Raw genomic sequence first — 23,004 nt, forward strand, 5'->3', positions numbered from 1 at the left:
CTCCCTCACCTGTACCCTGACTTATGCAACTAGAAGCAGGAGTCAACAGAGCTTGGGAAATTTAAGCCAGCCACAGCTTTTTGTGACCATGGAACTTCCTCCCAAGCAGCTTCAACACCACTTAAGGACAGACCTCCCCAGCTAGACTTGCAAGCAGCTGCTCTTCTGCACATGGGGGGCCAGCAGGAGCAGGGAAGTCCTTGTGCCCTGTGCTCAGCACTGCTTAGGCCACACCTGGAGTCCTGGGTCCAGTTCTGGGCTCCTCAGGTCAGGAAAGAGGTTGAGATGCTGGAAGGGCAAGAAAGCTGGGGAGGGGTCTGGAGCACAGCCCTGGGAGGAGAGGCTGAGGGAGCTGGGGTTGCTTAGCCTGCAGAAGAGGAGGCTCAGGGGAGACCTTCTCACTCTCTCCAACTCCCTGAAGGAAGGTTGGAGCCAGCTGGGGGTTGGTCTCTTCTCCCAGGCAGGCAACCAGCACCAGAACAAGAGGACACAGTCTCAAGCTGTGCCAGGGCAAGTTCAGGCTGGATGCTAGGAAGTAATTCTTCCCAGCAAGAGAGATTGGCCCTTGGAATGTGCTGCCCAGGGAGGTGGTGGAGTCCCCATCCCTGGAGGTGTTTAGGAAGAGCCTGGATGAGGCACTTGGTGCCATGGTTTAGCTGATCAGATGGTGTTGGGTGATAGTTTGCACCTGATGATCTCTGAGGTCTTTCCCAACCTGGTTAATTCTGTTCTATTCTAAACAGCCCACACATGATATAAACAGTTTAATTAAGAGGCACTAATTGAAATAGCTGCTGTGTGCAGAACCAGCAGACTTCCAGGGGCTCTCAGACAAGGTTTGTCAGCATCACAGAACTGTCAGGGTTGCAAGGGACCTCAAGGCTCAGCCAGCTCCAGCCCCCCTGCCATGGGCAGGGACACCTCACACCACAGCAGGTTGCTCACAGCCACCTCCAGCCTGGCTGCAAACACCTCCAGGGGTGAGGCCTCCTTGGCCACCTGTGCCAGTGTCTCACCACCCTCATGCATAGTATTCAGCCCTGTCACAGAAAAGGGGATGCAATCCAAAAAGCTGGGGTCAGTGTGGGGAGAGAAGCCAAGTGGATTTATCATTTATCACAGAATGGGTTGGGTTGGAAGGGACCTCCAAGACCATCCAGTTCCAACCCCCCTGCCATGGGCAGGGACACCTCCCACCAGCCCAGGTTGCTCAAGGCCTCATCTAACCTGGCCTTGAACACCTCCAAGAAGGAAGCATCCACAGCCTCCCTGGGCAACCTGTGCCAGTCTCTCACCACCCTCACTGGAAAGAATTTCTTCCTAACTTCCTGTCTCAATCTGCCCTCTTCCAGCTCAAAGTCATTGTCCCTCATCCTGTCACTCCCAGCCCTTGTCCAAAGTCCCTCCCCAGCTATCCTGGAGCCCCTTCAGGTACTGGAAGGCTGCTCTAAGGTCTCCCTGGAGAGGAGCACCCAGGATGTGCAACTAGTGAAGAGCATCCTCCTGCAGTTAGTTTTCTTCACTGGCAGATTGTAGACATTCAAGGCTAGACTTGATGGAGGCCCTGAGCAACCTGATCTAGTTGGAGCTTGGAGGATCCCTTCCAACCCAATGCATTCTGTGACACTGGGAGAGAAGGAAAACAGAGCCAAGCAGACAACTGGCACTGCTGGCCAGGGTGCTGGGTTCTTTTGAGTGCTCCCTGACTGCAGAACACCTGACAGCATAAAGCAGAGCTAGATTTGGGTGCTCTCCAGAGCCCCAGTGTCCTGACATAATGGAGCAGCTCTGCTGCCAGGACAGGCTGAGGGAGCTGGGGATGCTCAGCCTGGAGAAGAGCTCCAGGGAGACCTAATAGCAGCCTGCCAGGACCTGAAGGGGGCTACAAGAAAAACGGAGAGAGATTGTTTACAAAGGCCTGCAGTGACAGGACCAGGGGCAATGGCTTCAAACCAGAGCAGAGCAGATTGAGATTGGATGTCAGGAAGAAGTTGTTCACTATGAGGGTGGTGGAACACTGGAACAGGCTGCCCAGGGAGGTGGTTGGGACCTCATCCCTGGAGGTATTTAAAGTAGGGCTTGACAGGGCTCTGGGCAGCCTGATCTAGGGGAGGATGTCCCTGCTTGCTGCAGAGGGGTTGGACTGGATGACCTTCAGAGGTCCCTTCCAACCCAGACCATTCTATGATGGTCTCAGCAACCTAGCACAAGAGCCCTGTGTCAAACTGCAAGCAGCCAGGGAGCTTATCAAGAGACAGAGACATCCATCAGCCTTGTGTAAACTGCTCCAAATTACTTTCACTAAACAGCAGCCTCCCAGCTGGTGATTACTTCAAGACAGCTGCTAATGACCCCTCATCCAAAGGCTGGCTGAGCACACAGAGTAGTTAGAACCTGTTGGCTCAGCCCAAAACAAACACCTGGATTCCTGGCATTGTTTGGGCAAGTGCTGTATGACAAGGAGAGAAACAAACCACCCCACCTGCCAGAGGCTCTTAGGAAATGTTCTTGCATACCAGACCTTCTTTACAGCCAGCTCAGAGCATCCCATACTCACCAAGTCAATGAGGTCACTGAGATTCTTCTCTATCTGCTGGGGAGGCAGACGCCTCATCAAATCCAAGGCACAATCCAGCTGCTGCTCACTCTGCAGAGACAAGAACAGAAGAGAACAGAATTAAGCAGGCTGGAAAAGACCTCAGAGATCATCCAGTCCAACCTCTAACCCAACACCATCTGATCAACTAAATCATGGCTCCAAGTGCCTCAGCCAGGCTCTTCCTAAACACCTCCAGGGATGGGGACTCCACCACCTCCCTGGGCAGCACATTCCCATGGCCAATCTCTCTTGCTGGGAAGAGTTTCTTCCTAACATCCAGCCTGAACCTCCCCTGGCACAGCTTGAGACTGTGTCTTCTTGTTCTGCTGCTGGGTGCCTGGGAGAAGAGACCAACCCCTAGCTGGCTCCAGCCTCCCTTCAGGGAGTTGGAGAGAGCAAGAAGGTCTCCCCTGAGCCTCCTCTTCTGCAGGCTAAGCAACCCCAGCTCCCTCAGCCTCTCCTCCCAGGGCTGTGCCCCAGACCCCTCCCCAGCTTTGTTGCCCTTCTCTGGACACCTTCCAGCAGCTCAACCTCTTTCCTAACCTGAGGAGCCCAGAGCTGGACCCAGGACTCAAGCTGTGGCCTAACCAGCGCTGAGCACAGGGCACAAGGACTTCCCTGCTTCCTGACCCAGGCCATCCTCCTGCCACCCAGTGTCCAGGGAACACATCACACACCCAACCCAAGAGCTGCACTGCTTGCTGACTGACAGAGGAGACACAGCTCCCACTTCCAAGCAGCAGCCTGGTTTGTACAAAGACCAACAGATTGCCATCAAGTCCAGCACCATTTGACCACGGATTAGTGGCAAAAGAAAGAGGAGGGATTGAAGAGCACAGCTTCAACTGGTGCCATGCTGCCTGTGCTGCTGATGGAGAGCACTCCAGGCCTCCCCTCACCAAATCTTGCTTCCATCCAGTGTTTCATGCATGTTTTTCCAGGCTAATTTCCATCCCAGGATGGGTTAGGGAACTGAAAGTTCCTCCCCTCCAGGCACTTTTCACACTTCCTCATTTGTATTGTGCCATTCAGCTTGAGATAAGCAGCATCCAAGACAAATTGTGCTCCAGCACTGAGCTCTCTCCCTGCTTCAGCTGCACCAAAAAGCAGAAGGGAACACACACAAAGCAGGATCCCACATTGCCTTCTTGCTGCAAAACACACACCAAAGCTGCCTGTAACTGGGAAATCAGGGACTGGAGGCATCTGGGGAAGGATCAGAGGGCTGCAGCACCTCCTGTGCAGGGACAGGCTGGGAGAGTTGGAGCTGTTCAAGCTGCAGAAGAAAAGGATCCAGAGAGAGCTTAGAGCAGGCTTCCAGCACCTGAAGGGGCTGCAGGAGGGCTTGGGAGGGACTTTGTACAAACCATGGAGTGACAGGATGAGGGGGGATGGCTTTGAGCTGCAAGAGGGCAGGTTTAGACTGGGGATGAGGAAGAAATCCTTTAGAGGGAGGGTGGGGAGAGACTGGCACAGGCTGCCCAGGGAGGTTGTGGCTGTCCCCTCCCTGGAGGTGTTCAAGGCCAGGCTGGATGAGGCCTTGAGCAAGCTGGGCTGGTGGGAGGTGTCCCTGCCCATGGCAGGGGGTTGGAACTGGCTGATCTTGAAGGTCCCTTCCAACCCATTCTGTGGATCTATGAACAATCCAAAGAGTTTATTGCAGCTGCTCTCACATCCTGACACTCACACACTAAACCCCAACCTTAAGCTTCACTTTGGAGTCAGAAAATGTGCCACAGACTTTACCACAGCCACTGGAGGAGCTGAACCACGTTCCTGCCATAACCTTTAGCTCTCCTGCTCACCAACAGATATAAAGACACCTTGCTGCAAGACTGAGAGTGCCCAAGTTCTGTTCAGCAGGCAGCTGAAGCACAGTTTGCTTGCCCTGCTTCTTCCCCTCCCTTGCTTCTCTCTGCCAGCCCATAGGCAACAACTTCAGCTTTCAGTTCTCCCCTCCTGCCTTCTGCCCAGCCCTAAATGTTTGGTTTAAAGCCTCCCAGGCTCCAGCAGTTCTTTTAGCACATTATTCATGGCAGCCCCCAGGTCAGGGAGAAACAGGAAGCAAAGTTTCCTGCAATTAAGCCATACCCTAGCAATGAGGAAAGGAGGGAGCTCAGCTCAGGGCACAGCCATTACCAGAGCTCTTCTGAACAGGAACTGCCCTTTCCCTTGCAAAAGAGAACTGTTGAACAGCCAGCAAGTCAGACAGCCTGGGCTAGGGAGACTGGAGTTGATTCCTCATTCACTTTGGGTTCAGAGATCCCTGGAATGGCTTAGGTTGGAAGAGAGCTTCAAGATCAGCCAGTTCCAACCCCCTGCCATGGGCAGGGACACCTCCCACCAGCCCAGGCTGCTCAAGGCCTCATCCAACCTGGCCTTGAACACCTCCAGGGAGGAAGCATCCACAGCCTCCCTGGGCAACAAGGCATCTACCTCCATGTATCTGCAATAATCTCTTGCAAAGCAGGATGAACTGAGCCCAAGAGCAGAAGGCTGTGACAGCTGTCACCCAGTGACACACTCAAGTAACACACAAACCTCCCCAGGCTCTTTAAGCACTTGGATAAGGTGACAAGCAAATCCTTGGCTGCAATGAAGCTGAAGTTATTTCTCCTGGAAAGCAACTCCAAACTGATCCCTGAACTATCACCACATTTAAGGCTGAGAGCCTCTGGGGCTGTTGAGCCTGGAGAAGAGCAGCCCCAGAGAGGATCTGAGCAATGCTCAGCAAGAGCTAAAGGGCAGGGGGCAAGAGGCTGGGGCCAGACTCTGCTCAGTGGTGCCCAGGGACAGGCCAAGGGGCAACAGGCAACAAACTGGCACCCAGGAGGTTCCACCTGAAGAGAGGGAGGAAAGTTGTTTGGTGTGAGGGTGCTGAGCCCTGGAGCAGGCTGCCCAGAGAGGTTGTGGAGTCTCCTGGTGTGGAGAGCTTCCAACCCCCCCTGGGGCAATGCGCTGCTGGGCAGGGTGCTGGGGGTGCCCTGCTTTAGCAGGGGGGGGTTGGACTGGCTGAGCTCCAGAGGTCCCTTCCTACCCTGCCATGCTGGGGGGGCTCTGGGCTATCCATGCACAGAAGTGCTGCCCTATGGTTTTCAAAGCCTTTTCCTTCCCTTCATCCCACGCTCAGGGGAAGGGGAAACCAACTCATTTGTTTTGCTGCTAACCTTCCAGTCCCCTGAGAAAGGTCCTGCCTGGATGGCCCAAGGCCTGCCCAGCCCCAGCAGCCAAGCTCAGGCAGGGGCTCTCTCTGACCACATATTGTCTTTACCTCCTGCTATCTCTCATGTCAAGGCAGGAAAGCTGGCACACGGTCACCAGGTCGTGCTCCTCACCCTGGGACCGTGGGAACACTGAGGGAAGGTTGCTCCATCCTCCTCTGCCAGCTGGAATGGTTTACTCCACACACAAAAACCCCCTCAAAGCCTAGGGAAAGATGGTGCTAAAAACCAGCACTGAAGCTGCAACCCCAGGGGGTTACAGTGTGACAGGGCAAGAGCTCTGGGAGAGCTGCTGGATGGAGCCTCCCCCTCTGGAATGGTTTATGGAGTCACCAAACCAGCTTGGACTGAGCACTTCTGGGACAATATAGGCACTCATGGCTTAAAGCAGAGATCACAGAACCCCAGAATGGCCTAGGCTGGAAGGGACCTCAGAGATCATCAGCCCCCAGCATGGCCCAGGCTGGAAGGGACCTCAGAGATCATCAGCCCCCAGCATGGCCCAGGCTGGAAGGGACCTCAGAGATCATCAGCCCCCAGCATGGCCCAGGCTGGAAGGGACCTCAGAGATCATCTACTGAGCTTGGACTGAGCACTTCCAGGACAATACATTCACTATCTCTTTAAAGCAGAGATTACAGAACCACAGAATGGCCTAGGTTGGAAGGGACCTCAGAGACCATCTACTCCCAACCCCCCTGCCATGGGCAGGGACACCTCTCAACTAGATTTGGCTGTTCAAGGCCTCATCCAAGCTGGCCTTGAACACCCCCAGGGAGGAGGCATCCACAACATCCCTGTGCAGCCTATGTATTTCTGTCCTTAAACCTGTGGTGAGATTATCACTTTCACAGAATAGGTTGGAAAGGACCATCCAGCTCCCAACTGGAGCTTGGACTGAGCACTTCCAGGACAATATAGTCACTAATTGCTCAAAGCAGAGATCATAGAACCACAGAATGGCCTAGGTTGGAAAAGAACTCAAGAGATCATCTACTCCAACCTCCCTGCCATAGGCAGAGTCACCTTCCACCAGCCCAGGCTGCTCAAGGCCTCAACCAACCTGGCTTTAAACACCTCCAGGGCATCCACAACCTCCCTGGAAGCGTTCTAGGCCAGGCTGGACAGAGCCTTGAGCAACCTGGTCTAGCATGGATCCATTCTGGCACAGTGAAAAGGCAACACAAAGCCCACAGATGACAGAACAAAATGTTGGCTACATCTGTTGTGTCCTATTCCAGAGCTGATGAAGTAATGCTACCAGGAGCTTTTGCTTCTGGTTCTTTCCCTGGAGGTGAGGCTCTGAAAACCAAGTGTGGTCAAAACCCAGCCTTTGGTACCAGCCCTTCACACCCAGAGCAGCTGGAGGTCCTTAAGAGACAGGAAGTACATGCCAGGTGCCAAATAAGCAGCACAGGGTTCTCTGACCTTACAGGAGTGAGCACTGTGCTGTTACTGCACAACAGTGAGGTGCTCAAGAGGGGCTTGGATGTGGCACTTGGTGCCATGGTTTAGTAGTCCTGAGGTCTTGGGTGAGAGGCTGGACTTGATGATCCTTGAGGTCTCTTCCAACCTTATTGGTTCTATGATTCTAACTGGGAGTGGGGAGCTAGCAGTGGCACTCAAAAACCCCACAAAGCCTCCACACAACTTGTGCAGGGGCAAGGTGCTCTTCAGGAACTTCAGGATCCAGGTCATTCCACCCCACAGAACAGGGGGGGATAGAAGGGACCTCTGGAGATCATTGAGCCAGAAGAGGATCACCTAGAGAAGGTCACAGAGGAACACATCCAGGTGAGTTCAGGATGTGTCCAGAGGAGACTCCACAACCTCTCTGGGCAGCCCCAGCCTCCCTCTCTTAACTTCACCTGCTTTGGATTTCCCCTTGCCCAGCTCTCTTGTAAACCTGCAGGCTGAGGACATGGCTTCTCCAGACCTCCAGCCAAACCCCTTGTAGGGAATCCTTGCCTTTGGACATGGAGAGGCTCATAACCCCCTGCCCACTGGGAGATGATCAGACAGGCTGTCTCCCAGGCTGGGCTGCTCTCTAGCCAAGCTCTTGGAGGCTGCAGGACTTAAGGAGCTTAGTGTTTACTTGAGATGAGGCTGTTTTCCACCACCCCTCTGCTTCCTGCAGCACAGAGCTCCTGGGGAGGAGCAGGGAGTTCAGGCAGCCACCCTAAATGAAGTTTTATTACAGCTCAAGTCACTGAAGGCTTTAGAGATCACAGGAGTCTCAGAGACTGAAAAATATTAGCTCAGATGAAAGCTCCCTTAATAAGTTTCCTCTGAAGATGTTTGGCTATCTAGAATCTCCACTTGAGCATCTGCTGGGGTGTTCCCATGGTACCAGCAGAGGGGAAATGGTTTGAGTGTGTCCCCAGGAGCAGTTGTGTTTGTTCAACCTCCTCTGCCTCAGTCAGCTCTTGACTCAACTCACTTCCAACAGAGAAACTCTCTCAGAACAGCCACAGGCCTCTGGCCCAGAGTCTTGAGGCTCAAGTGAAAATAAACAGTGCAGAAAAGAAATGAGTGGGGGAAAGGTGCAGTGAGTGGCACAGGACAGCTGCACAGCTCAGCTGCAGCCCTGCTGGGGTCAGAGCTGGGCAGAAAACACAAGTAAAAGCCCAGAGGACACACCAAGAGCAAAAAGGAAACCAGGCAGAAGGCTGAATGGCCCTGGGGCTCCCCACTCATCACCTCCAGCTCCTTGGGGTGAGGGGGACAGGGCAGAGGAGTGGCTGGCATTGGCCTCCTGGCCAGGAGACCGGGTGCTGCTGAGAGCAGGCAGCCAAGAGCATGCAAACCTCCCAGCACACTGCCTCCCATGCAGCCCCTGCAGGGCATGGCACCCAGACACGCTCCGCCAGCCAAGGTAATCACCCCAACCACACCTGCAGTGTGCCTGGCACAGAGCTGTCACCTCAGAGGAGGTCACCAGGAGCCACACCTGCAGCCTTCCAGACAGTGCCACCAGCAGAACCAGACACATCAGAGACTCTGCTCATTTGCTCTTTCCAGACCCCAGCAATCTGATGAGTTACCACCCAGCAGCGCCCTGCAGCTCCTCAGTGGGACCTCGGCAGATGCAGCTCAGGGCAGACACAAAGATCCACAGGCTGAGGTCACAGCCAGCATGGGCAAGGCAGACAATGGTCTGCTGGGGTGCATGAAGAGGAGTGTGGCCAGCAGGCCAAGGGAGGTTCTCCTCCCCTTCTACTCTGCCCTGCTGAGGCCACATCTGGAGTCCTGGAGCCAGTCCTGAGCTCCTCAGTTCTACAGAGACTGCAAGAAGGTCTCCCCTGAGCCTCCTCTTCTCCAGGCTAAGCAACCCCAGCTCCCTCAGCCTCTCCTCCCAGGGCTGTGCTGGAGGCCTCTCAAGTGACTTGAGTCACTTCCTGCAGCTTCACAAACACTTTGCCCCCCCCAAGTGGCTGTGCACTCAAGCAAGCCTTGCTTTCTCCAAGCTGTGAAGGTACCTCCTAAGCAGCCTCCTTCCCCTGCCAGCTGCCTCTCACCAAACAGAAGACTGTTGCCATGCAACAGGTAATCACTCACAGGATCTTCTTCCTGACCTGGCCAGCCCTTCTCTAACGACTCCCCTGCAGCTCACCTCTGCAAGATCCTCTCCTGCAGCTCCAGCCCTGCAGATGGATCCTAAACTACTGATTAACATGCTCCCATCCTCCCACTTCACTCTTTCCCTGCACACCTACTACCAGCAGGCAAACTGGGTTAGCTCAGGCTCTGAGCAGGAGCTATGCAGCAGGTCTGTGTCGGCTCAGATCTCTGCTGCCCTGCTTTTCACACTCCCATTAGCTTCTTGCCTGCCATTCAAGCATTTCTGAGGGAGAAGCCCCATCAGTCCCTGGAGAAGGGCTGCTTCATCCTTCCAGGGGTCAATTAGCTCTCCCTTGTCAAACTGAAACCATAATTACTGGGAACACCTCAGCTCTTGGGATTCCACAGGGCACTTGGTCATCCTGAGCACCCACAAGCATCTTGTTGGTGATCCTCTCCCAGAGTCCTGCTGGCCCTCTGTGATCTCTCCTTCTGCAGGCTCCTTGTGCTGGGTTCCAATCAGCCTGCTCATGAAAGCACCAGGAGAGGAACTGCTCAGCTGAAATGGAGGCTTCCTCTGCTGACAGAAACAGCCAAGTCTGGCAGCTTGGCCCTGGCCTGACAGGTCCCCTCAGCTCCAGCTTGGTGGTGTCTAGCATGAGGAGTCATTTCCATCAGCAGCACTGGAGAGAATGCACTTCTTTCAGCAGCAGGAGGCTGTTTTGTGAGGAAGGAATAAACTGTGAAGGGCTGAGCACCAGGAAATTCATCTCCTTGTGTGCTGCTCCATGAAGCTGCTGGAGTGTGTCCAGAGAACAGCAACCAAGCTGGGGAGGGGTCTGGGGAACAGAGCTGAGGGAACTGGGGGTGTTGAGCCTGGAGCAAAGGAGGCTGAGGGGAGACCTCATTGCTCCCTGGAAGGAGGCTGGAGTGAGGTGGGGGTTGGTCTCTTCCCCCTGGTACCAGGTGACAGAATGAGAGGAAATGGCCTGAAATTGCTCCTGGGGAGGTTTAGGTTGGACAGGAGGAACAATTTCCTTCCTGCAAGAGTGGTCAGGCCCTGGCACAGGCTGCCCAGGGAGGTGGTAGACTCAAGAAACCTGTGGCCATGGCACTTGGGGCCATGGCTTAGTGGCCATGGTGGGGTTGGGCTGCTGGCTGCACTGCAGGACCTTAGAGAGTTCTTGCAACCCAAACAATTCTCTGATCTGTACTCTATGACCAAGGTGACACCAAGCACTGTCCCTTATGCTTTCAACATGTCACACACTCAGCATCCCCAGTGCTTTCTGCTGGGCTGCCTGTGGAGCCCTTGTCACCCTGGGGAAGCCTCTGTCACCGTGGCTAAGCTGCCAGCACGCTCACAGCTGCCCAGGTTAAATGCACAGGCTCAGCACTTTCCAGCAGCCTGCAGTCTAGGAGCTGGGGTTGGAAATTCATGAGAGGACTCTGGCAAGTAACTGGATGCCTGGCAAGGCAGAGAGGTTATCTAATTAGCCCTCAGTGCTCCCCCATGGCCTAAAAGGTCACCAAACTAGGTTAAGAAGCCTTCTGCTGGGCCTAGCCAGATGCACCTTGCTGACTGCCAGACAGCCCAGCTTTGGCCTAGGGATCCAGAGCTAAGGATCTGAGGTTTGAAACTAGAAAGTGATGGGGTTGTGTGAACAGGGTCACAGATTGCACTGGGCTGGAAGGGACCCTCCAAGGGCATCTTGGCCAAGGCCCCTGCAGCCAGCAGGGACACCTCCAACAAGATCAGGCTGCCCAGGGACACATCAAGTCTGATCTTGGATGTCTCCAGGGCTGGGGCCTCAACCACCTCCCTGAGCAACCTGTTCCATTGCCTCACCACCCTCACTGTGCACAACTTCCTCCTCATGTCCAACCTAAATCCAGCCTGCTCCAGTTTCAAACCATTGGCCCTCAGCCTATGACTACAACCCCCTGCAGAAAGTCCCTCCCCAGCTCTCCTGCAGCCTCCCTTCAGGTACTGGAAGGCTGCTCTCAGGTCTCTCTGGAGCCTTCTCCTCTCCAGGCTGAACAGCCCCAACACTCTCAGCCTGTCCCCATAGCAGAGGTGCTGCAGCCCTCTGATCATCTGTGTGGCCATAAGACTATGGCAGCTCCAGAGCTCCTTTCCTTGCTGCACTTCCCATTCTCTTCTATTCTTTTGGTCTTTTTATGCTTCCCAGTGTTGTTTCTGAACACAGCTGACCTACCCTCAAGTCAAAACTGCAGCCAGGCAGTGTGTGTGACCCAGCTGTTAGCTCTGCAAAACTGGGGGTGAATTCAAGCAGCAGAGACAGCTTCTGCAGGGGCCATGCCTCACCCAACACACATGTGCCAGATCAGATCCATCTCAGATAAAACAGACCAGACCACGTTGGAAGAGACCTCAGAGATCATCCAGTCCAACCTATCACCCAGCACCATCTGATCAACTCAACCATGGCACCAAGTGCCTCATTCAGGCTCCTCCTAAACACCTCCAGGGATGGGCACTCCACCACCTCCCTGGGCAGCACATTCCCATGGCCAATAACTCTTTCTGTGAAGAACATCTTCCTAACATCCAGCCTGAACCTCCCCTGGCACAGCTTGAGACTGTGTCCTCTTGTTCTGGGGCTGGGTGCCTGCCTGGGAGAAGAGACCAACCCCCCCCTGGCTCCAAGCTCCCTGCAGGGAGTTGTGGAGAGCAAGAAGGTCTCCCCTGAGCCTCCTCTTCTGCAGGCTAAGCAACCCCAGCTCCCTCAGCCTCTCCTCCCAGGGCTGTGCTCAAGGCCTCTCCCCAGCTTTGTTGCCCTTCTCTGGACACCTTCCAGCAGCTCAACCTCTTTCCTAAGCTGAGGAGCCCAGAACTGGACACAGGACTCCAGGTTGTGGCCTAAGCAGTGCTGAGCACAGGGCACAAGGACTTCCCTGCTCCTGCTGGCCCCCCATGTGCAGAAGAGCAGCTGCTTACAAGTCTAGCTGGGGAGGTCTGTCCTTAAGTGGTGTTGAAGCTGCTTGGGAGGAAGTTCCATGTTCACAAAAAGCTGTGGCTGGCTTAAGTTTCCCAAACTCCAAATGCCTCCAAACCCCTCCCCAGCTTTGCTGTCCTTCTCTGGACAGGTTCCAGCTTTTTCCTTCAGTTTAATACAAAGTTAATCCTTACTCCCTTTGGACAGTGTTCACCTTACCAAGCTCTGAAGCAGCTCTCCCTGTGCTGATCCTAGCATTGTTTGGGTGGACAAAAGCTCTCTAAGCTCACTGAATCCAACTGTTGAACCAAGGCCACCATGGCCATCAAACCACAGCCCCAGGTGCCACAGCCACAGGTTTCTTGAACCCCTCCAGGCATGGGGACTCCACCACCTCCCTGGGCAGCCAGTGCCAGTGCCTGACCACTCCTGCAGTGAAGAGCTCCTAATACCAAACCTCAACCTCTCCTGGCACACCTTGAGGCCCTTTCTTCTTGTCCTATCACTTGAGCCTAGGGAGGAGACACCCACCCCCACCTCACCCCAACCCCCTCCCAGCTGTATTTGCTCATCCACCCCACAGCAAGCCAAGCTCACACCTGTTCTGAGCACTGCATCCAAACCTCTCCCTGCTGACCCCTAAATCTGCACAGTGACAGGACTCAGTGGATAAAAACAGCTACTAAGTGCTGCAGTCAGCACAATGCAGGTGATATTTTACCTCATTCCTCCATTTCATGGCCTGCTCTCTCTCTCTCCCCTCCTTTGAATTAACTCACCAAAAGCCTCATCTCTTGTTTCTTGAGCCCATCTCAAATTGCAGGCTCAGGCTCTGGGCCAGGGCCTGATCACCCTCTGCTAGCAGCCAGGGGGAGTTTGAAATCCTGCTATTCACCACAGCAAAACTAACTGGAGGAGGCAGGGGATGGATGGGGACATCCCTCCCAAACCCAGCAGGGTGGTTAATGGGAAAGACAGAAAGCATCACCTGGAGAAATGCAAACAAAGTTCCCCCCAGAGGATAAAGAGCATTTCATTCACTGTGGCTTTGGCTGGTGGCTTCAGGCAACCACTGAGCTTCTGTCTTCCATGCAGCCTCAACCCCTTTTTCCCCTCTGCACAAAAAAAAAAATCCTCCTTCTGAAGTGCAGTTTCCAGCCTCAGTTTCAGCTGATGCTGCTAAAATCGTTAGAGCCTGGGTTCTGCTTTCACCCAGCCTGGTGACCCTCCCACTCTGCAACAAGGACGTGATTGCAATTCCAAGGCGAGGCACCAGGAGGGGAGGGGAAAACAAAACCCCCAAACCACCACAACCAAACCTTCTGCTCCACAAAAAGCCACGGGGGGCAGCTCTCCACCCCGAGGGACACGGCAAGCAGCGAGGACACGCTCTGCAGCAGGGCCGCAAGCACTTCACGGCAGGGTCCCGAGGGTTGCAACCGAGAGGCAGGGGCCCTAAGCCAACCCCGTGCTGAGAAACAGCCCGGGCTGTGCTGATGAAATAGGAGCTGGCAAGGCTGAATTTGCATAGAGCAGCACCGCAGGAGGTAATTTAGGAGAAGGGCAGCCAGCTAAGTCAAGTGTGTGCAAAGACACTTTGCAACTCCTCAGCTCAACTTGGAAGAGGCAGCACAAGGAGGAGGAGCTCAAGGCAGGCTGCAAGTTCTCTTCTGGGCCCTGGAAGGAGAAGGGAAGGCCAGAAGAGCAGCCCCAGGTAACCCAAGAAGTTCATCTTCTTGTCTGATGCTGAGGCTCAGGCCACCACTCCAAGAAACCAGCACAAGCTCTGACCTCATGCAGCTGAAGAGAGAAACCTATCCTGGGCACAAGAAGCAGCTCCTGATTTCAATGCCTCCCTCAACACTTGACTGTGCCTAAAAACCCAGCCAAAGGATGGGGCTGGCACTGCCCTGGGCATCACCCCCCAGCACCTCTTGGGGAAGTCCCAGCTGAAGCAGGAAGCAAGCCAAGCACCTTCCTCAAGCTCTATTTTTCTTCTCAGAACAAATCCTCCCAGCTCAACCAACTGGAAAATGCCTTTGAAATGTGCTGGACCAGCACCCACCCCTCCTGCCCCACAAAGGAAGTGTCAAAGGCAAATGTCTCAGCAGATAGCCAAGCAAGAGCTCAGATTCCCCAGGACAATCCCTTGGGAAGCATCTGCCCCATCCTGCTTCAGCACACAGGATCACAGGAGTGAATTTTGGTCCCTTGGTCAGGTCCAGGTGACAGGAACTCTGTGCTGCTCACCTCAATTACACCATGACAGCTTCAGATTCTCTGAATGCACAGCAAGTTCCAGTCATAGCTCTTAGCCTGCTAAGAGCTTCCTCTGACTCAGAGTATTTGGTCCATTCTCCCAGCATTGGGTCAAGTCATCTTGCACAGGGTCCCCCCAGGATCTGGGGGTGCTGGGGGAGGAGAAGTTCCACAGGAGCCAGCAGTCAGCACTTGCAGCCCACAGAGCCAAGCAGAGCCTGGGCTGCAGCAAGAGAAGTGTGGCCAGCAGGGCCAGGGAAGGGATTCTGCCCCTCTGCTCCACTCTGCTGAGACCACAGCTGGAGCTCTGGGGCCAGTGCTGGAGCCTCTGTGCCAGGAAGGATCTGGAGGTGCTGGAAGGTGTCCAGAGAAGGGCCACGAGGAGGATCAGAGGGCTGGAGCTGCTCTGCTGTGAGCACAGACTGAGAGAGTTGGGGTTGTGCAGGCTGGAGAGGAGAAGGCTCCAAGGAGACCTAATTGTGGCCTTCCAGGATCTGCAGGGGGCTCCAAGAAAGCTGGGGAGGGACTTTTGAGGGTGTCAGGGAGGGATAGGACTGGAGGGGATGGAGCACAACTAGAAGTGGGGAGATTGAGATTGGATGTGAGGAAAAAGTTGTTTCTCCAGGAGGGTGGTGAGAGCCTGGCACAGGTTGCCCAGGGAGGTGGTGGAAGCCTCCTGCCTGGAGGTGTTTGCAGCCAGGCTGGATGTGGCTGTGAGCAACCTGCTGCAGTGTGAGGTGTCCCTGGCCATGGCAGGGGGTTGGAGCTGGCTGAGCCTTGAGCTCCCTTCCAGCCCTAACAATTCTCTGATTCCCCCTGCATTTGGGTCCATCCCCCCATTCATGTCAACATGAACCCCTCATTCATGGACTAGTGAAGATTTGAGAATGCCTTCTCTTAAATAAATAATCCAGGTCATACTCCAGCTGAAAGTGGCCACCTCTGCACTGCCCTGCCCTGAATCCTTCACCTATGCCCAAGCAGTTTTGTAACCAACACAACCTAATCAAACACAAAGCCAGGGATGGAGCCCAGCTAGAGAGTCAACCTACTCATGCTTGGGGCTGCTCAGCCTGGAGAAGAGAAGACTCCAGGAAGACCTCAGAACAGCCTTCTAGTACCTGGAGGGGGCTACAGGAGAGCTGGGGAGGGACTTTTGACAGGGGCTTGCAGTGACAGGATGAGGGGCAATGGATTGAAGCTTGAGGAGGGGAGATTTAGATTGGAGATGAGGAAGAAATTCTTTCCAGTGAGTGTGGGGAGGCACTGGCACAGGTTGCCCAGGGAGGCTGTGGATGTTTTCTCCCTGGAGGTGTTCTAGGCCAGGCTGGATGAAGCCTTGAGCTGGGCTGGTGGGAGGTGTCCCTGCCCATGGCAGGGGATGGGAACTGGATGCTCTTTAAGGCCCCTTCCAACCCAAACCATTCTATGAACCTATGAAAACCAAAGCCTGGGCTGGAACCCATCTGGAGAGAGCAGGAAGCCTGGGGAATGCTCAGGTCCTTCAGAGGCAGGAACTGCTCCTTCACACCACACAGGTTTCATCCATGAAAGAACTTCCAATTTGAAGTCCCTTGGGGCTTAAGGGAGATTTTTGCCACCCTTCTCCCTAATCCTTTGCCATTTCCAGTGTGAACTGGAGCATATACACAGGCTTGGACCTTGTGGATTAAGGAGAGGGACAAAGGCTGCGGCCTTTTAAACTCTTCCAGACCCACAGCAGACACCAGTGGGAAAGAGGGGAAACAGAAGGCACAGTGACTGCAGAAAAATATGAATAAAAAGAGAAGATCAACAGCATTCTGAGCATCTTCTGTCCCTTCAACCACACTCTTTGCCTGACAGAAGGCCTTAAGCACTAGGGGTTAAAGTGGGGTAACAAAGCAGGGCTCAGCACACCTCTAAACTCTGGTTTGTGCTGCCTGTGCAGGCACCTTGCAGGTTTTCACACTCCTAGTTCAGTTTGACATGGCACTACTACAACATGCACCAGCCCAAGGGAGACAATAAGCCCAACAAAGCACCTCTCTGGCTCTTCCCATTCCAGTCTACAGAATTACCCAGCTCCCCAGAGCCCAACTGGATGAGCACACAGCACACAGTGTTCTTCCCCCGCTTCTGCTCCACCCTGGTGAGGCCACTGTGGCCAGTTCTGGGTTCCTCAGCTCCTGAAGGACAGGGAACTGCTGGGGAGGGTACAGCAAAGGGAAACAAAGAGGATTAGGGCACTGGAACATGTTCCTGGTTAGGGAAGACTGAGAGAACTAGATTTGTTTAGTCTGGAGAAGAGCAGCCTGAGGATGGATCTCATCAATGCTGATCAACACTCAAAGGGTGGGTGTCAGGAGGATGGGAGCAGGCTTTACTCAGTGGTGCCCAGCAAGAGGACAAGGGGTAATGGGCACAAACTTGCCCATCAGAAGTTCCATCTAAACATGAGGAGGAACTTCTTTAAGGGTGGTGAAGCACTGGAGCAGGCTGCCCAGAGAAGTGGTGGAGCCTCCCATCTCTGGAGATACGCAAAACCTGCCTGGCTGTGTGCCTCTGTGACCTCTAGGTGACCCGGCCTTGGCAGGGGGCTTGGGGCTCAGTCATCTCCAGAGGTCCCTCCCAACCCCTCACCACTCTGGGGGTGCTGCCTGGCCATGCACAACCTCCCCATGGAAGCCAGCTGCTGCAAAGCACAGCTGGCAAGTGTGGAAGCAGGAATTCAGTGGGGCAGCAACATCCCCTTTCCCAAAGACAGCAATTCCTCCACTCCACCCCAGGAATAAGGGCTGAAAAGAGTCACTCCAAAGAGTTATGGGGGAGAAAACCCAAATGGAAGGGCAGTCAGCTCTTTCCAGATCAGATATCAACACACAGATTATCACATGAGGAAATCCTCTTTGAATACCTTCAGCTTGTGGATGGGGGTTTCCCCTCCCCCCTCCACATTAATAAACCAGAGGATTAAGCATCAGTGCCAGGTATTCCCTACCCCAATGATGTTCCCTCACCTCATTAGTGGGGGAAATCTGCCTTTTAAAGACAACATTTAGCTGAGCTCATAGCCCTGGCTAATAAAACACAGGCTCAACAAAGGATGTGGGGTGATGGCTTCAAACTTGGAAGAAGCTCTTGTGTAGAGAGCATCATATAAAGACAGTATATGAGACAAGAAGGAGCAAGGTTTAGTTAGTCCTGAGGTGCTAGGTATTAGGTAACAGGTTGGACTTGCTGGTCTCTGAGGGCTTTTCCAGGCTTGTTGGTTCTATGATTCTAAGCTGGATTGAGATCAGACATCAGGAAGCAATTCTTCCCCATGAGGATGCAGGAACAGGTTGCCCAGAGAAGCTGTGGAGGCTCCAAGTCTGGAACTGTCCAAAGCCAGGTTGGGCAAGGCCTTGAGTACCCTGCTGCAGTGGGAGGTGTCCCTGCCCATGGGTTGGGACTGGGTGATCTTTAAGGTCCCTTCCAAGCCAAACCATTTTATGGTTCTATGACTCTAGCAATGAGCTCAAGTCACTACTTCTCAGAAGGCACAAGGTGCAGGCACTGAAAACCTCCCCTGAGCTCTGGTAGGGCTTCAGAAGTGCCACCACTGCTTTAAGAGATGGGCTCAGTGTTCAAGCAGCTGCAACATCACTACCTGCCCTTGTTCCACACATCACTTCATATGGGTTTGGGAGCAGGCACAGCCAACCAAGTTGTCCACCAAGCAGCAAGGTACTTGACCAAGACAAACTTGACCAAATCAAACTGCCCCTGCCTTGAAAACATTACCCTGGGGAGCATGTGAGGGCTGTGGATTGGGATCCATCACAGCCCCTGGCTGTGCCTGGCTGCATTTGAGCTGCCTCACACATTCTGAGGGGATGATGTGCAGCCAGTGCTACACCACCCAGTTTGACTTTATGATGGATGAAGTCAGAATGTCACTGCAATTGTGTCCCCCCCACTTCTCCTGAGGAAGAAATACCTGCTGAGGTGAGAACCTGGAAGGGAAGTGTGGTGGCTTGAAATTTCCACACACACACACCACATTAACTTTGCCAGGCCAGCCCAGTTGGAAGCAAATGAAGTTGTTCTGTCCCCCAAGAGTAACTGGATTCCACCCATTCCTAACCCAACATTCCAGACCCCTCAGCAGATCCACTCTCCCAGGTCCTGCTTTGCCCTGAGCAGTGCTTTCAGGTTATTTTTAGCATCCATCCAGGCAGTCTTCAAGCTTCATGTGTTGCCCTGCCCTGTTTCACCAAGCACCTGACTGAACTGCAGGCACTTCTGAAGGCTCACTTCAGCTCACCAGAAGCAAGTCAGACTTGAGGTGCTGCAGAGGAGACAAGAGGTGCTCATCTCCCTGCTCTGCATAGATTTGGGTAGCTGCATGGCACCGAGGTGGTGTTTGACTCAATATCCTGTGGCACACCAGCTTCCAGCTGTGGTTAAGCTGTCACCTCCAATGAAAGGGCCATTTCAGCACCTCAATGCTCCATTTCAGCACTGTGCTCTCCTACCCACTGAAAAGGAAGAGCCTGGAAGTGCTCTGAGCACCGGGCTTGCGCCGAAGTTGAAACTGCAGCTGCACCATCTGCATAACACTAAGTTCATTCGAAGAGCCGGCAAAGTTCTTCAAGCACCACCACAGGTCGTTTGGCTTCTGCAAACAAGGGCAGTGACTCATCCTGAACGTTGATATAGCACCCTTAAGCTGCTGGGGCTTTGAGGGAGGCTTCAGGTGCACACACAGCCACCAAGATCCACAGATAACACAGTGGCTGATGTAGGTTCACCCCCTGAAGCTCACTCAGCACCAGAGACTTCCCTGTGAGGCTGCTGGAAGCCTGGAGCAGGCTGCCCAGAGAGGTGGTGGAGTCTCCTTGTCTGGAGAGCAAGAGGATTTGCTTATGAATAGAATGGAATAGGATGAACCAGGTTGGAAAAGACCTTGGAGTCCAACCTATCACCCAGCACCATCTGATCAACCAAACCATGGCACCAAGTGCCTCAGCCAGGCTCTTCCTAAACACCTCCAGGGATGGGGACTCCACCACTTCCCTGGGCAGCCCCAGGGCCAATCTCTCTTGCTGGGAAGAATTTCTTCCTAACATCCAGCCTAAACCTCCCCTGGCACAGCTTGAGACTGTGTCCTCTTGTTCTGGGGCTGGGTGCCTGCCTGGGAGAGGAGACCAACCCCCAGCTGGCTACAACCTTCCTTCAGGGAGTTGTAGAGAGCAAGAAGGTCTCCCCTGAGCCTCCTCTTCTCCAGGCTAAGCAACCCCAGCTCCCTCAGCCTCTCCTCCCAGGGCTGTGTTCCAGACCCCTCCCCAGCTTTGTTGCTCTTCTCTGGACACCTTCCAGAGCTTCCAACTTCCCCTGGCCATTTTGCTCCTGGGCAAGCTGCTGTGGGTGCCCTGCTTGAGCAGGAGGGTTGGACTGGATGATCCCCAGAGGTCCCTTCCACCCCTCCCCATGCTGAAATTCTGTGGCTAGCCCAACCTTGGAAGTTTTGATTACATTTCTCCTACACCCAGTGGCCTCTGTGACTAACCATGAACTATCAGAAGGCAGCAGAAGCCTCTCAGAGGAAATGTCTACAGAATTTGTGCTCTGCCTCCTCCAGCAGACTGATCCAGTCACATGGAAACCCCAACTGGATTGTGCCTAGAGCATGCTTTCATGGCTCCTCATAAAGAAGCCAGTACCACTACTGTCATTGTACATGAAGCCTACTTCCTCTTCTGGAATTCTTTTACTGTGAGGATTTTTCACCCCAGCAGAAGCTCTGAGAATTTGTTGGCATCCTGCTTTCAAATTCAGGCCTCCCACATAGAGACCTCAGCACCCAGAACAAGAGGACACAGACTCAAGCTGTGCCAGGGGAAATTTAGGCTGGATGTTAGGAAGAAGTTCTTCCCAGGAAGAGAGATTGGCCATGGGAATGTGCTGCCCAGGGAGGTGGTGGAGTCCCCATCCCTGGAGGTGTTTAGGAAGAGCCTGGCTGAGGCACTTGGAGCCATGGTTGAGTTGATCAGATGGTGTTGGGTGACAGGTTGGACTGGATGATCTCTGAGGCCTTTTCCAACCTGGCTAATTCTGTATTCTATCCTAAAACAAGATGCACAACTGAACCATGGTGCTCCACCTTGTCACCCTCACACTCAGGATTCTGCCAGGTACAGCAGCTTGTTTGTCCAAGCAAGAACTGAGGATCAGAGCCTTCATCTTAAGCACTCTTCACCAAAAGCAAAACATCTTTATCCTGCACAGTACAGGCAGCAGGATCATCACAATCTTCAGCTCTGAAGGAAAAAAAACCACCAAGGTATTGCCTCTGAAATCCTTAAGGTTGAAGGCAAGTCAGTCAAGGATTACACTTGCTTGCTTAAGCAGCCTTTGCATTGCTATACAGCCAGGAACTCAGTGGTTGCTCTCTAAATCTAAAGACATTTGAACATACTTCAATGGTTAGGGTGGAACAACCTGAATCATAAATCCCTTAACAGTATCAAATATCTCAGTGACGACATCCACGGGGGCTAGGTTGCCTCACACAGGCTCCACAAGAGCCCACATCCACCCAGGAGCAGCCCAGGGCCTGGGCCAAGTTCCCGTTCCTACTGCTGCATCTGTTTGGAGCCGATGAAATCTGCTCCCTGGACACACGGTGCCAAAACGAAATTGAAAGGGTTTGTGACCTGGGCTTAATCCATTCAGCAAACAGCCAGCAAGATGGGGATTATTTTACGTGCAGGGAAGGTAGCCGAGGTTTCCAGCTGAAGAAAGGAAAGTTCTCATCCATGCAGCAGAGCAGCACCCAGGGCTGCAGCAGCCCCTGTGCCTGTGCTGCCCGAGCTTGCTTTTCCTCTATTTTTAGATTCCATTCGATCTAAGCACACCTTAAGCAGCAAGTCCAGCTTCCAGAGGAAATGCCAGGCCCTGGGTGACAATTTGGGGTTTATGAACGGCAGCAACAGCAGACTGGGCCCCCCCTCATCAGCCTCCACCGCCGCTGCTGCTGCTGCATTCGATCCCTCGCTCCGTTTAGAACTACATCAAGCGGCAACGTCCACCGTCCAAAGCGGAAGCATTCCCTCTGTAAACACTACCCCGGCTATCAGGCCTTGAAACCTGGAAGTAACTGGGCAGCGAAGCAGCCGGGTGGGCCTGGCCGTTCCGCGCCCCCGCTGCCCGCCCCCGGGCCTTGCGGAGCCCCGGACAGAGCCCCCCGCCGCCGCTCCCAGCGCCAGGCCAGGCCACCCCTCCCTCTCTTCTGGCAGCACCGGCTCGGGCTCTCCTTCACTGCCGCCGCAGGGAGCTGTGCGAGGCCCACCCGCTCCACCGCCCCCCTGGGAAACGACCGAGACGGGGGTGGGGACGGCGACGGAGCCGCCGGGGCGCGGCACCGGGGGGGATGGGAGCGAGCAGCACCGCCGGGAGGAAGCGGGACGCGGGAAAGGGGCACAGGCAGCGCCAAGGGACCGCCCCCCTCGCCCTTACCATGGCGGCTCGGCGGGGCTGCGCTGGGCGGTAGCAACGGCGGCGGAGGCGCCTCCCGGTCCCGTCCGGTCTCCCTCCGAGGCAGGCCGCGGCCCTTCCACTTCCGCCGTTGCCTAGGAGTGAACATCCGGGTCAGCACCGCACGCCCCGCCCCGCCGCCGCCGCTCTGCCAATCAGTGCGCAGCTCGCCGGCCATCGCCAAGTATGGAGCGCGGCGCGCGAACGGGGCGGGGAGGGGCAGGGAGGCGGGGCACAAGGCCGAGCCTAGGGGTGGAACCTCGTAAGCAGCAGCCACCAATCGCACCGTCGGGGCAGACGTACCGGCCAATCAGAACTCTGGGGGAGGGGATAGAGGCGGGGCCAGGGCAGCGGTGGTTCGGCCCTCGTGGCGGCGCCTAGCACTCGGGCCCGGCTCCTCGGGGGAGCATCTGTTCTCTACTCTAATTGCCTTTTACACAATTAAATGGCTTTAGCCGTAAAAGAAAGCTTGCAGCTTGCAGGCAGCACGGATCAGCCCGAGCTGGTGACGTTTTGGTGACCTCATCAGCGCGGAAAACAAGACTTTAAAGGGGTAACTAATATAGCATCATTGCCTACAACGTTACCTACTGCAGCTCCAGAGCGACAAGGGAAAATAATCAGCCTCTGGCTGCTGAAGGCATGTGGTAATTAAGTTGAAAAGCTGAGCCTTTGATTGAGCAAAGCATGCAGGTACCTGCTGGAAGCTAAGCAGGTGCTTACAGCTTTGATGACTTGAGGGCTCAGGCAGCTGCGGTGTGGATCTGGAAGTGTGAGACAGAAATCAGCAAACAAAACATCTCTGCTCAGGCTGTCTCACAAATAGACTTTCGTTCTTCCCTGTAGTGCACTAATTCCCATTTCAGTGATCTCAGGTACAACACAGGGCCCTTCCAACCCCTAA

At 54.4% G+C, this 23,004-nt stretch overlaps 1 protein-coding gene across 1 annotated transcript in view; it reads right to left on the reverse strand.

Moving 5' to 3' along the window:
• The window catches only part of CAPZB (capping actin protein of muscle Z-line subunit beta), a 69,114-nt gene extending 46,908 nt beyond the window's left edge, over positions 1-22,206 (reverse strand). Inside the window, exons 1-2 of the mRNA XM_054175876.1 lie at positions 22,083-22,206; positions 2,558-2,647 (exon numbers count right to left, since the gene is read on the reverse strand). Of these exons, the coding sequence (XP_054031851.1) occupies positions 2,558-2,647; positions 22,083-22,085 (93 nt within the window). The 5' untranslated portion in view covers positions 22,086-22,206. The remainder of the gene's footprint in view (positions 1-2,557; positions 2,648-22,082) is intronic.
• Positions 22,207-23,004: the final 798 nt, after the last annotated feature.

This window comes from Dryobates pubescens, chromosome 33 (genome assembly GCF_014839835.1).
Source record: "Dryobates pubescens isolate bDryPub1 chromosome 33, bDryPub1.pri, whole genome shotgun sequence".
NCBI lineage: Eukaryota > Metazoa > Chordata > Aves > Piciformes > Picidae > Dryobates > Dryobates pubescens.